Raw genomic sequence first — 16,711 nt, 5'->3', positions numbered from 1 at the left:
CTTTCGTAAAAATTGTATGATTTTGAAAAGTACGTAATCGTATAATCAAATTACTAATCAGAATCGTTGAAACGAAGATACGTTGAAGTTTCATTATTTCATCAGTGACAGCTCTCTGCTTACGTATTCCGTACTTTAGTGACAACACTCTGTTTATGTATTCCGTACTTTTAATTTTATTACTATTTACATAAATCAAGTTATATTATAATTTCATTTACAGAATGGCATTACAATTTTCTCTTGAGTCACACTTTGGTTTATATTCTAATGTAGAGGTTTGAATCAGACTTCAGCAGTGGAAGTTTCATACAAGCTAATGAAGACTTACGGACAGTACTCTTTTTTTTAAGTAAAAAACTAAAAATTTAACCAAAAGGTTTTGAATATAACATTAATCACGTCGTGGGTCGTTGGAGGTGAGATGTGATGGAAACAACTAGAGAATTCGAGTTACATACATTTCAAGAAGAAAAGGAGAAGAAAAACTAATAATAATGATGAAAATGATGGTCATACAACAACATTGAAATAAAACATTACAGAAATCATAAGGCTCATTTCTATCATTTATTGATATATATATGATCATGATAATCAATACTAGCACACACATCATCGCAAGTCGCAACACATTCAGATTTTCTTTGACGCCAACTTTCGGTACATTTCGTCGATTTTTACCTATATGATAGAACGTTAGCGGACTGAACGGTGCAAAGCATTTAAATTCAATATTGATTAATCTGTGTAGTTTAATTGTTATAAATTCGAAAACTAATCTCTAAAAAATAAAGTGAAATAAACAACGATAATTCAAACCTGGTAATACTTGAGAAGATTGTTCCTCCGATTCTTGAGTGTCGCAGTCACTAAGTCTCTCTCTACGTCGAAAGGTTTTGTCTCCACCGTCACCGCTTTGATGTACTCAAACCTTCTTAGCTGATATATAATTATTTTTTTCACATCCACGAATAATTTTGTTATAATTATTTTTTTTTTCTAAATTGAAGAACTTTTATTCAGACAAAATCAAACGAATTTAAATAAACCTTGTTCTTCTCTGCCGTGGACTTCAGTTCTGAGATGATGTGTTCTTGTAGCTCTGAGAGAGAACAGAGTTCTTCGAATGGTTTGGTAAAACCGACATCTTTAGCCCACCGGTTCACGGTTTCCGGGTTTGGAACAATCACCGCAACGAGCATAGATTTGAAGCTATCTCCATAAACCCATATCTGAGAAGAAATATAGCGACCAATCAATAATAATCAGACGATGGATTCAAAGATGATTGAAGAAAACCCTAAAAACGATTGCTTGCTGGACAAGAAAGAGTACTCACATCTTGGACAACAGAGCTTTGGCCGTAGATGTTTTCCAAGTTCTCAAGAGCAACGTACTCTCCTTGAGAGAGTTTGATCAGATTCTTTTTGCGATCAATGATCTTGAGTACTCCGTTTGGAAGAATCTCACCTATATCTCCTGTAAAAAAACATCCACACTTACATCAAGAACAATTAAGAATCAGAACAATCGAATCTTTGTTTCAATCAATTAGTCAGTCACCTGTATGGAACCATCCGTCTTTCATGACTTCTTCAGTGAGTTCAGGGTTCTTGTAATACCCAGAAAACATACATTTTCCTCTGATACAGATCTCGCCTGCTGGATTTTCTCCGAGTGGGTCATAGCCCATTTCCGCCACTTCCTCAAGCCGTATCTCATTGTAAACCGCCGGAATACCGACTGTCCCAAGCATACACATCTCGTCCGGGAAACCCATAGCTGTTCCTCCAAGCGTCTCCGTTAGACCTAATCCAAACAATCACAGCAGAACATTGACTTTCCTTGGCATACACGAAACAGAGAGAAAAATTTCTCTAGAATGCCAGGGGTTATATATACCATAGCCTTGGATGACAAAGCAACAACAAGTAACTCTCAAGAACTCTTCGATCTCAGGACTCAATGGTGCTCCCCCAGATACTAGCAACCGTATTCGACCTCCCAATTTGTCTCTAATCTTTAAGAGAAACCCAAAATCGCGAAAAGTAGGTTTATATAATTATGACCAAAAGCAAAACAAAAAAAAAACACCTAAAATACGAAGAAAGAAAACCATTATTTAAATTCAAATGATTTAAACCTTTCTGAAAGCAATGAAATCAGCCATGGGTGAAGCTTTACTATGAGAGTATCCACGATTCAACCACCCAAGCTTGCTGCATTTGTTCAAGGTTATGTTATCAGAGAACACATAAGTAAGAAGGAAACAGAGCAAATAACCATGTAGCTGCTTACTGTTTGTAGAGAGCATTGAAGATAAATCTCCTTCTCGGGTTAAGTTCCTGAAGAGCCTTTTGAATCCCCTCGTGGATTCTCTCAAAGACTCTTGGAACTCCGGCTAGATAAGTTGGTTTCAATTCTTGAATGTCATCGCGTAACACATTCAAATCCTACACAAAAACACATGAACATATAATCAATTCTCTAAGCTATTCCTTTAATCTCTTTTGTTCCATTAATTTTAATGAATGATTGTGTATCTTTATATAGATTAACATACTCCATGGTAATAGCCAACGGAAGCCCCTTTGCGAAAGAAGTATTCCTCATTCATACGGTCAAGAATATGAGCCAACGGCAAGAAGGAGAGATACACATCGTCATGTGTCATCTGCTTGTTTTTAATCCACCCAAATAAAACAGAGCATTAAGCAAGGCCACACCGTTTCATGGTTAATTATGCAGATTTTTTAATTTTTATTCTGACCAAAAAAAGTTGATGTTAGCCTGAGAGTGTTTTTTAAAGAATTTTTGTTTTTGTTCGAATGGGAATTTTGTTTAAATAAGAGCAAATAACCGGAAAAAATATTGATGTTATATAGCCTGAGAGTGTTTTTAACTTTTGCTTACAGTAGTTAGATATTAGAGGACACTATCAAATATAATACTCTTTCTGTTACTAATAAGTAATAACAAAACAAATCTTTCTAAATTTGTATCCGAGTTGTTAAAATCAAATGTATGATTAATGATTTTTGTTCAAAACTCTTCATTTGACATTATATTCGACGAGAAAAAAAAAAAATTAGGTTTTTCACATGTCGTGGGATTATAAATAATAAATTTACCCAGCTTCATTCACATGGCGTGGGTATAATCCATCGAAAACGTGGAATAAATTTTTACTAGTGTCTTTTTAAAAAAATTGATTCAGAGTTACCTTATCTTCGAACTGGTCCATGTAGAGATCCATCCCAACAATGAAAGTTGCGACCGCTTCGTGAGTCAAAACAACACCTTTAGGGTCACCGCTCGTACCACTCGTGTACATTATAGTGCATATGTTAAACGGCTTAGGCGGGTTAGGCTCTTCCGGTTTCTCACATCCCTGGTCAAATAGTCAATACGAGAAGATATTTTATCAAACTGGATATGGGCAGCTAATTCATTTAATGTTATGCATCAAATGCGGTCAAGTTGGTTTAACACGTGCCTGTTATTAAATACCTCAAACAATGGTCCGACCATAAAATATAATATAGATTTAGAAAGTAAAGAAGAGAGGCGTTGATGTCAAAAAAAAAAAAAGAAGAGAGGCGAACCATATGGAGAAAATCTTGCCAAGAGTAAGTTTTGACTCCCATTTCTGAAGCTTTGAGGCTATGTTCTTCGCTTACATTAGTGAAGGAAACTATAGCTTTTAGCCGTTTAGCACATTTGCAACCAGGTTCAAGAAGCTGACATTTTAACAACATTAAAAAATATAAAAATATTAATATTCACATAGATAAATAGTTTTTCAAATTAAGTGTATAATTAATTAGTGAACTTAATTTCAAAAATCTTAACCGCTTTAATCTTGGTGTCTTGGACGAATACAAAGTCGATTTCAGCATGATCAACAATATAATCCACTGCTCCAGAACCTACAGAACAATTATTTTTTTGGTTTGAGTCACAATGGCTAAGTTCTATCCCAAAAAATTATATAACCGAGAACTTATAACTTAACCTACCCAATGTATCATATAGAGGTACACAGATTAGAGTGTGAGCTGCACAAGCCTAAATATTCACAAAAATGTGTAAATATTTATTGTAAGAAATTTGAATATATATATATATATATACAAAAATAAATCAGAGAAAACATTTATTAATAAAAAAGAGAAGGACCTCCATTGCTATGATCCACTGAGGACAATTAACTCCATAGATTCCCACTCGACACCCCTACATATATACATATAACATTTTATCTCAATATCTAACATTAATGTCCAAGAAAATTTAGAATAATGAATTGATTTTGATGAAGAGGAATATATATGTTAGTATTTAAAAAGGTATTTACAGGCTCAGCTCCGACAGCTCGTAATGAAGAGCCGATCTGCAGAACTTCTTCGTATACTTCTTTGTACGTTTTCCACAGATACGGTCCAACCTAACCGATCCGTACAAAGAACATACGTATAAGAAAATATGTATAAATAAGTTTAAATCAAATATTTGTTTTAGTAAGAAGAATTTTGAAAAACCACCTTCTCATCGACGATCCGACGCCATCCAAGCATGTTGTTGTCAGGGAATTTCTCCACTGATTTACTAACAAATTCCAAAAGAGATTTACTAGCAATAATTACACACAGAAGGTGATAATAATCTTAATAAAGAAATTAATAAATATATATACCTGAAAATGTCCCAAGCAGTGGTGATTTCAGAGTCTATTGGAGGAAAACCTTTTTCCGACAAAAGATTCCGATACACCGGACCTACCGACGGCTTCCCGTTTTCCCCTTTAACTCCTTCTTCCACCTTCGCCGCGAAAGACTTCATTCTCTCTTTCTTTTTCTTTCTTGGAAGAAGCTCTTTTTCTTTATATAAAAGAAATGAAAAAGATAGAATCACGATAAATTCAACCTACGTAGTTAATGGAGTATATGAAAAAATATAACACTGTCCGAATTAATGGATGGTACATAATTTTAAGAACAAAATGTGAAATAGAAAAAAGAGAATCACTGATTACTAATACCATAATTTTGCATTAAACTGTATGATTTGTGAAAAATACATAATCGTTGAACAAAAACAGATGTATTAAAGTTCCATGAGTTAATCTGCTAGCGTGCTCCGTACTTTAATTTTATTATTCGCATAAATTAAATAAAATATTTTTATCATAATTTTATTGATAGAATGGCATTTATTGTCACCAGTCCGGTTCACCTAACCATACCGAGTACAAACCCAAAGTTTAATCATTTATCATAACCTAAGAGACCAACTACTCCATTTAGATTTGATACTAATTTGGTTTCCGTACATAGATTGTGATTTGACAATGAATTATATCAACTACATATTATATAGACAAAAAAAACTTAATTACATACATTTAGTTTCCAAGGACGCACGAGTCGAGTGTCCATTATTTTCAATTGATTTCAACTAAAAGTATAATTAATAATACCACCCAAACTAATTCACTAGTTTAAGAGTCACGCCCTAAACGTGAGAGCATGTATAACCCTGGCTTCACTCTCTTTTCTTTATCCTTCTTTTCACCATGTTCATTAAAATACATAATATTGCTGATGAAGAATTTAAAGATTATTTGAAAACCTCTGAAAAACAAAAAACAAAATTCAATAAGTATGGAAGTGATGTATGTGTTGTAGTTGTAACGCTCTCTAACCAATGTAGGAATCTCCATACTTAAACACTTAAAGTCTTCCATACTCTTTTCTTAATATATAAGTATAAACATAAAAGTATCGAATAGTCTCTTTCCTTCCTAAATAAACAATTTCATCTAAATTAGTTCTTTTGTTATCAAAATGAAAATCATTATGTTTGAAAAGGAAAAAAATAAAAAAACATCAGTGATTAGATCAAAGGATATAGTTTACTGGTCTTAGTTGCATTTTTTTCATTTAAAAAGAATAAGAAACCATCAAAATTGTTCCGATCTAAAATAGCAAAAGCAAAAAGAAATGAATATAATATAATCACAATCACGGGAAAATCCAAGATTATGCAGCTGACCTTAGCTCAGTTGGTATAGCGGGGAACTGGAGTTTGCAGTCGCTCGGTCAAATCCGGCAGGTCGGATCGTTTTTCCCCAGTTAGAAGCTTTTTTCTTTTAAAGGAAAAAAATGTGTGTTGTTTATTAATCTTTTAGAAATGACCAGAGAGAAAGAAGATAAGTTGAGAAGCTGAGAAATGGTCGTTGGTTTATATAATAATATATGAGTTGGTTGTTACAGGCGAGGCCTGTTCTTTCGTTTTAACATTTTTATTCCTAATCTTCATTATCAATGTGTAAATAATAAGAAGAGAAGAAAAAAAGGTGTAACAAACGAAAACTGATGGATCCCTACCATCTATTAATTAATTCTAGTCATGTATAGGCCTATTGTGTTGTTCGCCGAAAGTTAATTTTCCATAAATCTTCAGCTACTATTTTTCCATTAATTGAAACTACGTCCTTTATAAAGCATATCATCATTAATTATGGAAATGGATCAATTTAGATGAGTAAAATAATCTCTTTGTACTTGTGTAACTTGTTTCCTAGTTTGAGCATCAATTTGCACAACCATTTATTATAATTGGTTGAGCCTACAAAATTCTTTTTCCAAATTGCAACTTGCTTGATACTCTGATTAAAAAATATTTAAGAATCAGTTTTTAATGTTTTCGTATGGATTGTGACGAAAGCTTTTCTTTTGACATTTTTCCCAAACTAAAACGCATTGTGGTTCATTACATAAAGTCGTTTTGTATATATGCAGATTGCATTTGCCGTTCGTCACGTGGTTCCTGGTTAGTAACAAAATCAGTCGATTTTGCAGATATAATTTTTTTTATCGACTTCTTACTTTATTAATTAAAGCAAAAAAAGTCGTTATCTAAAGGCTTGCTTAGCTAGCAAATCCGCCTCGCCATTATAAGAGGAGCTAAGGATAAAAAACCAAAAAAAATGGTAGGGATTGAAGAGGATAAATCACGGATATCTCACAATATTGTAAAGATATTGTTGTGAGATCCAGAGGAATTGATCAGATTTATCAGAGTTAGCGAGTTCGAGAAGACATTTTGTTCATAAACATTCATTTAAGTTTGTAAATATAATTATTAAGGCTTTGATTGGTAACAATTTTGCAGAATATATAACTGTGGAATAGCGAAAAGAAACCTCCAAAATAAAATAAGCGATTTAAAACTCATTTTTCTGTTTAATAAATTTTTCTTTGTACTTTTGTTTAAGCACTTTCATATTCTATTTTTTATTCCGCAATTTTTTTTAGTTGGCAAGCAGATTACCAATGACAGCCTAATTCATAATTTGTTTGTAAACATTCATTCAAAGTTGTCATAATCACTACTTCGATTGAATCAACGCAACAATTATTAGGATATCGAATTATACAATGATTATACGTGTGGACTTAGGAAAAAACAGTCCGTGATATCGATTCTCCGTTAACATGTCTAAACCGTTAGTTGGTCGATCTATTGACTTTTAAAAAACGAAAGGACTTTGACAAAGAAACACTTGTTTATTATTCAGATTTCTTCCGCTTTTTCTATTTGTTAGCGTTTCAAGAATTGTGGCAACTAAATATTAAAATATCCTGTAATTTAAGTATTATTATGTAAGATGTCGTTCATGTTTGAAATTGCCGAGAGACACTCCACCATGCAATACTTTTTTTTTTCATGCAATACTTTTTGCTTTATACGAATTACTTCTTTTGGTCCGTACATATATTAATGGATCAATGTTTCTTTGCTCGGGTCTACATCTTTAATAAAAACACGTTTGAAAAATATTACCAATTTCTTCTATTTAATATGGATGTCAATATGTATTAGAACACGCGAGCCATTCCAGCTCATATAATTTATTAACGGATAAAAGTTTTAAGAGAATCAGTTCTTATAATAAGTTCTTCTCAGCGACCAATTCCAGCGGATCAAAAGCTGCCGCGTGACCTTATGTTATTTTATGAAGTGATTAAAATATATTTTAAACTTGTAATGTGTTGCACACACCAAAAAAAAAAAAATACAAAAAAAGCTTGTAAAGCTTGTAATGTTTTATTCCAGTAACCTTATCGACAAACTTATCGATGTTTCGGTTTAAGAGATTTAATAGAAACTTAGCCCATTATATATATAATAATATGTATAAACCAGAAAGTACAGTCAGTTTTTGTTTGGTTAATGAAAATACAGTTCGTTTAACTTGTAATGCTTACTGCTTAGTCTTATTACAAGTAAGTAAGTAACTGGTCAAATAAAAATGATTAATTTTCAACCTTTTGTTCAATAGATCACGAAATCTATTTTCAACTTTTTGTTTGTCAACTTAGTTTTTTTTTTTTTTAGTTCTTATTTGTTCCAACTTCTAACTGTTAAATTTCAACCTACGCCAGCAAAACAAAAGAAAAGGCCGGCCAATAATTTGAAGTCTAAAATTGCTCATAAAACCAACACAGGCAATGTAACTAAAAATTAAATTCCTTGAAAATCATTGTTTAAAAAAAAACAAAATTAAATTCCATCTATTTTTGTTAGATTGGATTTTTCATAAACCTATGTATACGTGTAGCAAATGATTTAGCCAATTTATTCATAATGGATCCACACGTCATTTTATTTCAATATGGAAACAAATTATTTTACTTTTTAAGCTCTCGTTTATTTCTAAATCAAAGTAAGTTATAAAGCATTTAGAACAAAACCTAAATACAGGTACAGTGTAACATTAAATATCTCCAACCATCAATACGGACAACCCTTACTATAACAAATTGCAGTATTGTCATTTATAGAAAAAAAAAATATGGGTTGATTTTGATATGTTGACAGATTTTTTTGCAGAATATTGAAAGTTATAATTAAATAAATGTAATGCATGGACAAGAAGACCGTTCGCATTAAAATGTGTCACAGGCTCACAGTTGTAGGGTTCAAACAACAACTGGTCTAAACGAATTGAAGTTCTTGTACAATTTGCCATTCGAAATTATATATGTATGTAACCATATAATCAAGTTTTTTAAACATCATTTAAGAAGAAAATTTAATTAGTATTAAAATGAGATATTAATGGAGGATACAGATAATTTAATTAGTATTTAATTAGTATTAAAATCATATGATTCGTTTTTTAAACCGCTAAGAGGAGTATTTTACGTTTTACTGCAAGAAGAAGAGTAATTTCTTTACTATTAACCATTTAGTTAACCACTAAAGAGTAAGTAGTCAACCACTAACCATATTAGTGTACTAGTTGTCCAATTAATAAATGGAATCAGAACAGTAATTTCTTTCCAAAGAATTAGCACTTCATAATTACCAATAAAAAACCACTGAACAATCCCCCCGTTATATATACATCAAGATTTACAAGTAACAAAATTTTTTCCGAAATTAGTCATCGACAGATTAGTCAAAACTAATCTTTTCATCTACCATAACTATGAGGGCCAAAAGTCTTTTTACTACATCTAATCTAGCTTTCATTTGCAAAAACAGAGCTTAGAGCTCATCATAGTTTTTTTGTTTCAAACTTTACCATCACATGAAAGAGCTTAAGGTTGATCAAGGAAATATCACCAAGGAGCTGATACGATCGTCTGAAACTCAAGCTCCACATCTTGAATCTTTTTATCAAGATCTTCTCCATACAGCTGCATTTGGGCAATCTTTTTCTCTGAAGCATCCTTCTTTTCTTTCAAGTCTGCTTCTTGGCTCTGCAGCTCAAGAATCTTGCGTTCAACATCTCTCAGACTTTCTTCGACTCTTTCCAATTTGCTAACTTCCTCTGTCATCTCTTTCTCATTGTCTTTTAGTTTATCCTCTGTATTGACTTGTTTATCTTTGAGAGTAAACAACATGTCAATCCGCAATATAGGCGATGTAACATTGAATCCATACTTCTCAAGCTCGAAAAAGCACTCTTTGAGTCCTTCCAGTGTGCTTTTGGGAGTGTCAAGGTGCAGATTTCTTACTCTCTCTAATAAAGAGGAAAATTTCACGATCTCACCCACGGCTGACCCTTCACGGAACTCTTCTCTTGTCTCGAGCAAGGGGATGAAATGAGGACACTGCTTTAGTGTTTTAAAGACCTCCATTGATTCAAGCGCTACCCAGATTGGTGAGTGTTTCACAAAAGGCATAACCATTGATGTATTCTCATTTGCTCGGGTTTCATCAGCAGCAGAGTTCTTAACCGCATTCGGGGTTCGATCAGGGGATAACTCTGGATAGATCAATGCATACGCAAAATAGTGAGAAATGAAAGAACTTTATTTAGCACACTGTTTAAAAGGACACATCTAATAAGCTATGTAATGGTCAGAGCCTCTGAACCATAGCAAGCCTCACGTATAAGTTACTTAATTATAGAGTTAGGATTCAGTAAGAAATGAAATACAACAACGAATACGGATAGATGCCAAATTTATAGACATACCAGTCTCTTTAAGGTTTGAGTCGTGCTTTTGTTCTCTTTTCCTTTTATGACTGTTTTCATTGATGTCATGCTCTTCAGACGTCTGCATAAAAAAGCACAGACCACAACCGAACCATCCCCAAAGATAAAATGACAATCAAAGGATGACGTAACGAGAAAGTGAGAATGATTAATGTTATAAACCATGAATTGACTCTACCTTCTCTTCAGTTGAACCAACTCCCAAACCAAACTTCACCCTCATTGACTGAAGGGTCTTCTCAGGGGATGCCATTCCTTGAGTTTCAGCCTCGTTTATGACCGAGGTTTCAGGTGGAGCAGATTCCTTTTCTGGAAACAGAGACAATGTAGATCAATTTCATGATGCAGAAATGAAAGAGGTCAAGAGATTCGATCAGATTTGGAGCTCACACTGAGTGTTGAATACAACTGGTGAGGTTAAAGTTAAACCATTCAACAAAGAAGCCAACAGAATTTGGAGCCAAAGAAGATCAAGATTGATTACCTATTGGTATCACTTGAGGGGTTACGAATGGCGTAGCAGCACCATTCATGATATCATCACCAGCCATTTGATTTCCAGATTCCTGAGCTAACGAGAATTCCATTGCCTACACATGATTAGTAAGCAAATGGAGTTGAACAATCAGAAAGGGAAGATCCTTGCTCAAAAAACTACAAATCAGGCGTGAGAATATATAACTCACAGCTACAGTTTCATGGAGCTCCGTTTCACCCTCAGTGGCTGACTCGGCGTCTTCTGCAGGATTCGTGGATTTTCTGGTATGCTTTCTAGTCCTTTTAGGAGATTTTCTGGCATGAGTGATCTGCTTAGCAGCAGTAGTAGAACGGATTATCTTCATTTTTTTCGATCTGCACAAGGCATTGATTTCTCTCAATGTAGTCTCCATAGTTACTGAAATCTTTCTTTTGCCGTCTGAAGGAGTTTCTTTTACAGGTTTTCTCTGAAAAAATGGAAAGAAGAACATTACCAGTTATTCACAACAAACCCAAATTAGGCACAATTGAGAAAAGTACCTTTTGTCCTTGATGCCAAACACCATTTTCCCACTCCTTTGAATGCCTAAGATCAGATTGTTTGAATACCGACTCCTCCTTTGTGGCCACGAAACTCACAGAGTAGCGTTTGCCAGAGAGAACTCCCCTCACCAGACCTTGACGCCACACCGAGCCATGAAAGATGTCAACACGATCTAACAGTTTAAACTCTTCAACAAAAGACGGAGGAGGTATAGGCCTGACGTTGCACAGATCAACGGTAAAGTTAACTTCGTCAGCGGTGAAGGTCAATGACTTATCACAAGGCTTGACAATGAGTCTCTTCTTGCCAATCTCCTTGATGACTAATGCAGGGACCCAGCCAGCTTCCACTTTATCAATCTTACGACTCACTTCCACCATTGTCCCGGAGCTAAACAGGGACTTACTCAGTTCCTTCATTTCCAAAGACAAACATAAAGTCCAAAACTTTGACATGCAAAATCTCAAATTAACAGAGAGGTTGGGGAATTATTGCAACAATACCTTGATTTCAGTTCGGACCCATTCCGAGCCGGTCCAGTCAAGATGAGGTCTCAATTGTTTCCTGTCGAACTGGATTATGTCTGGTGGAGAATCGAAGTAAACCCAAAATTGATCATCTTCCATTTTCTTCACGACCACACCATTCCACCATCCATCTTTGAGATCACCGTCGACCACCGATCCTTCCTCGAAAACGACGCCGTCGTACAGATCCTCCGGTGGGACCGGCCGGATAAAGCTCTGCTCGACGGTTTCGGTGAGAGGAGTCGAGTAGTCGTCTTGGAACAAAGTCGTGTAACGGACTCGGAGCTTTTTGCGTCTCGATTTCGTCGGCTTCTCCTCTAGGATTGCTCTGTACCATGCACCTATGAAACCTTCTTCTTTAGAAGTTACTTCGACTTCACTGTCTTTTGCTATGGACAACTTTTCACCTTCTTTCTCCGGATTTTGCAACATTGCTTCCCCTCAAAATGAAATTCAATAAAAGAACCCACTTTACTCTTCCTCTTCTTCAACTCAGGAACCCTAGAAATGAAGAATAAAGAAAGAAACTTCTCCAAGTACTAGTGGAAGAAAGACCATCGCCATGCTTTCATTCCATTGTGGCAAGATAATAGAGTAACTAACGAAGAGTTTTTCTTTGGGCGCTTAAAAATATTGTAAGAAGTTCAGATATATCAGAAACCCAAAGTAACAACTATTGGGCCTTAATTAACGAGCTCCATGATAAATGACCTACTAGAAACCCAAAGTAACAGCTATTGGGCCTTAACAACTGTAAGATCAGAATAATTCTCACAAACATTTAAATTTAATAATACATATTCTTTTTAATCAATTGCAGACTGGTCTTTTTTTTGTTTTGGTCTTTTCTCTAAATCACAAAATGACAAAACATATAGATCGACTCTAACCATCATAAAAAAAAAAACCAGCTGGTCTTAAACGGATTACTTAAATAAAGCGGAGTACAATATACAAAAGATTTTTCTGGTTAACATTAAAACATAAGTTAAACTAACATCTTAATCATAATAACCTTAAGGGCCAGCAATCTCAGACAACTCCTTTTTTTTTCATTCACTTCATCTACTCGAAATTTTGTTTGACCAAAACACTTGAGGTTAGAGAGCTAAGTCATAGTTTTGTTGACTTTTTACTTCTTACCAAGGAGCCGATACAATTTTTTGAAACTCAAGCTCCAAGGCATCGATCTCTTGGTCAATTCTTCCTGCACTTGATCTCATTTCAACTATCCTTTTGTTAGACCAATCTTTCTTCTCTTCCGCAACCGTAACTTTTCTCTTCAACTCAGCTAAATCTTCTTCTAACATGAGCCTTTCCTTCTCTTCCTCTCCAATCTTGTTCTCACAACGTTGTCTTTCCTCTGCTTTCTTTGCTCGCTCATCTTTGAGAGACAACACTTTGCTGATCCGTGACTGAGGGGCTGTAATGTCGAAACCGTACTTCTCTAGCTCGGTAAAAGAAACAGTGAGACCGTTGAATGTGCTAGAGGAATCATCGGGTTTCAGATATTTGACTTGTTCTAGTAACCCGTAAAAGGTCACCATCATCCCAACCGCTGACCACTCACGGATCTCGCCTTTGGCCTCAAGTAATGGGCTGAAGTGAGGGCGCTGTGGAACAGTTTTGTAACCCTCCGTTGATTCACATCTCTTCCAATACGGCGACTTCTTCGTAAAAGGCAATGCCATTAGTGTCTCTGTTGTTGGTGTTTTCTCAACACAAGTATCACCAGCAGAATTCATCATCACATTAGGGCTCCGATCAGAGGATTGTTCTGGACAGATTAAACAACAACCAAAATTTGTTTTAGCATATACCATATTGAAAAGGATGCGTCTAATGTACTGAAAAGATTTCCGAACCAGTATATAAATTCTCTATCCAACTAGAGAGAGGCGGGTCATCAACATCACCATTGTTGCAGATATTTTTACCAGCCTTTGTACCATTGCAAGTCTCATCTACAAATTATGCTATGATTAAGAATTGGCAATAAACAAAGCATACCAAAACTAATATGGCTAATACGGATTTGAACATACCAGTTTCATTCAGCTCCGAGTCTTGTTTTTGTTCTCTTTTCCTTTTTCTACTCTTACCTTCCCTGTTCTCCTCTTCATGATTCTGCATAAAGAGTGTAAGTCCATCAATTCATAGATACATAATTAACAATCCTGGGAGCTAAGATAATAAAGCACCATCTGTGGAGTGAAAGCGAGAAACATACACAAAACTAAACTTTACCTTCTGTCGATCTGAATCGTTTCCCAAGCCATTCTGATCACTACTTGGCTCAAGCGTCTTTTTCTGTCCTTCAGTTTCAGTCTCTATTTTTTTCAGAGGCGTTGCAGTTATGACCGGGGACGAGGGTCCAAGTGAAACAGATTCTTTTCCTAGTAAACATTGGCACAATAGATCAAAACTCATGATGCATAAATGAAACTCAAGAAGCTAAACAGAAGATCACAATTACCTATTGAAGTTACTTGTGTGGTTATGACTGGAGAAGTTTTATCATTCAAAACAGCATCAGCCCTCTTCTTTCTCAATCCTCCAGTGGCCTATTTTCAGGTAACAAAATTTGTAAACACATTAATACCAGCTATAGTGAGTGTCTCGCTATTTTCCTCAGGATTCAGAGATCTTCTCACATTCTTTGTGACCCTCTGAGGAGTCACTGGCTTAGCACGCAGATAAGAGAGCATTGGCTTCTTTTTGATAACCTCGGAAGGAGTTTCTTTTACGGGGTTTTGCTGAAAATGTAAATAGCATATTTACAGCTTCAATACAGACTAATAGATCAAAACTGCAAGAATGTTGACTGAAATCAGTGAAATCCATACCTCTGAAGGTACGTTACGCCAAACACCATCTTCCCACACCTTGAAAGGTCTAAGATCCGAGTGTTTAAATACATGTTCCTCCTTTGTGGCAACTAAACTAACCATGTAACGTTTCTCAGCTAGAACTGCCCTCACCACCCCTTGGCGCCATACCGAACCATGAAACGCCTCTACACGTTCCAACAAATTATAATATTCAACAGAGAAAGGAGGAGGTGTGGGTCTAACACGGCGTGGATCAATGGTCGTGTTTGGTCTTGCCTCATCACCATTGCGGTTCAAGTGTTTATTACAGTCCTTGACAATGAATTTCCTCTCATCACCCACTTCAATCTCTTTAACCATCATTGCGGGGAACCACGCAGCTTCCGCTCTATCTATGAGGGAACTGACTTCCACCATTGTCCCAGCGCAAAACATTGACTTGTCCAATTCCTTCAGGGACAACAAACACAAAAGTTAAAGTCTACTATATTAGATTCACAACCCAAAGCTAAAACCTTTTAACCAGATAGATGCACCATAAACAAAGAAGGGCAACAAAACTGAGACGAGGAAAAAACGGATTAAAGAAAGGACCGACCTTTAAGTACTGTTCAACAAAAGCATGCAACAAAACATAACAGAGACAAAGCTTCAACAATTTCAAGCAAAATAACCCGAAAGGACCAAAATCAGAGCTTCGTACCTTAATATCGGGTAAAACCCATTTCCCAGAGGTCCAGACAAGATGAGCTCGCAACTGCTTTCTCTCGAATTGAACAATGTCCGGTGGTGAATCGAAGTAGACCAAATACTTGTCATCCCCTAATTTCTTCTTTAGAACAAAACCAGTCCACCACCCATTCTTATGATCTGCGTCGACCACCGTTCCTTCCTCCAAAACGACGCCGTTGTATTCTTCCTCGGGCGGGACCGGTCGAATGAATCTCTGTGGGACGGTTTCGGTTAGAGGAGACGAACCGTCGTCGCTTAGCAAAGTCATGTAACGAATACGAAGCTTCTTGCGTCCTGTTTTTGTTAGGTTCTCCTCTAAAACCGCTCTGAACCAAGCGCCTTCGAATCCTTCCTCTTCAGAACACACTTCTACCTCACAATCTTTTTTAATCATTAGCTCCTGCTCCTCCTCCATGTCAGAGAAACAAAACCCTAGAAAACAAAAACGGAAAAATCCCGCCTTTCTTCTTCCACAGAAACAATAAAGACCCTCAAATCGGAAAACCCCAAGTTCAAGTCAGAAAGTGAAAAAACAGCTCATTTACGTCATGCCTTTTTTTTTTTTTTTGTATATTCATTTTTATTTGGCGCGATTTAAATAAATTACGAAAACAAAAAGAAATAAGCTATTGGGCCTAAAATAACGGGCCACAGACCCACGATGAATGATCTCTTTCGTCATCCCCTCTCACTGGGATTAGCGTAATACTATTAACGGTTTTTTAAACTGAGCACAAAGGTCTTAATTTACTAATTGTTAGTTAGCTTCATAATTAATTATACAGTAATAGACTAAGACCTGTAGTTAACAAGTCTTTGACTCAAAAACATTAACTCTGATGTTGATCTACAACTTGGGCTTTTGTTCCTTCTTGTCTGGTTTTTCAACAGAAATCCACTACAAGAGAAAAAATGAAGCTAAGAGAGATGGCGAAAAATTAGATACAAGTGCTCGAAAATAAAGAAGAGGAATATGACTAAAAAGTAGTAATTGTGCCACTTAATTACTTGGATCTATTATTATCAACCGCTAAACAAACAACCATGTTATAATCATTCCATTAGCTATCAACCATGTTAT

At 35.5% G+C, this 16,711-nt stretch overlaps 3 protein-coding genes across 3 annotated transcripts; all 3 read right to left on the bottom strand.

The window, feature by feature from the left end:
* Positions 1–375: 375 nt before the first annotated feature.
* On the bottom strand, positions 376–6,217 carry LOC18015664 (long chain acyl-CoA synthetase 1). The gene is made up of 18 exons (XM_006397855.2): positions 6,058–6,217; positions 4,700–4,883; positions 4,548–4,611; positions 4,361–4,450; positions 4,183–4,239; positions 4,023–4,071; positions 3,856–3,932; positions 3,609–3,743; positions 3,227–3,394; positions 2,567–2,677; positions 2,302–2,456; positions 2,147–2,222; positions 1,906–2,023; positions 1,567–1,812; positions 1,343–1,482; positions 1,053–1,235; positions 823–942; positions 376–684 (listed from the first exon to the last, which is right to left on the bottom strand). Exons 2-18 carry the CDS (start codon positions 4,843–4,845, stop codon positions 637–639), a joined length of 1,983 nt encoding a protein of 660 aa, XP_006397918.1. The 5' UTR covers positions 4,846–4,883; positions 6,058–6,217; the 3' UTR covers positions 376–636.
* Positions 6,218–9,375: 3,158 nt separating this feature from the next.
* On the bottom strand, positions 9,376–12,630 carry LOC18015663 (DUF724 domain-containing protein 6). The gene is made up of 7 exons (XM_006397853.2): positions 12,044–12,630; positions 11,537–11,953; positions 11,206–11,463; positions 11,004–11,109; positions 10,698–10,828; positions 10,499–10,580; positions 9,376–10,285 (listed from the first exon to the last, which is right to left on the bottom strand). The coding sequence occupies exons 1-7, from the start codon at positions 12,497–12,499 to the stop codon at positions 9,636–9,638; spliced, it is 2,100 nt and encodes a 699-aa protein (XP_006397916.1). The 5' UTR covers positions 12,500–12,630; the 3' UTR covers positions 9,376–9,635.
* A 485-nt stretch (positions 12,631–13,115) lies between these two features.
* On the bottom strand, positions 13,116–16,125 carry LOC18015662 (DUF724 domain-containing protein 6). Its single transcript, XM_006397852.2, has 8 exons — positions 15,602–16,125; positions 14,914–15,348; positions 14,722–14,823; positions 14,544–14,631; positions 14,315–14,463; positions 14,113–14,194; positions 13,933–14,031; positions 13,116–13,844 (listed from the first exon to the last, which is right to left on the bottom strand). The coding sequence occupies exons 1-8, from the start codon at positions 16,043–16,045 to the stop codon at positions 13,207–13,209; spliced, it is 2,037 nt and encodes a 678-aa protein (XP_006397915.1). The 5' UTR covers positions 16,046–16,125; the 3' UTR covers positions 13,116–13,206.
* Positions 16,126–16,711: the final 586 nt, after the last annotated feature.

Source organism: Eutrema salsugineum, unplaced genomic scaffold, assembly GCF_000478725.1.
Source record: "Eutrema salsugineum unplaced genomic scaffold, Eutsalg1_0 scaffold_22, whole genome shotgun sequence".
Classification (NCBI taxonomy): domain Eukaryota; kingdom Viridiplantae; phylum Streptophyta; class Magnoliopsida; order Brassicales; family Brassicaceae; genus Eutrema; species Eutrema salsugineum.
Note: the sequence above shows the minus strand (reverse complement) of the source record. Positions and strands in the feature narration are given on the sequence as shown.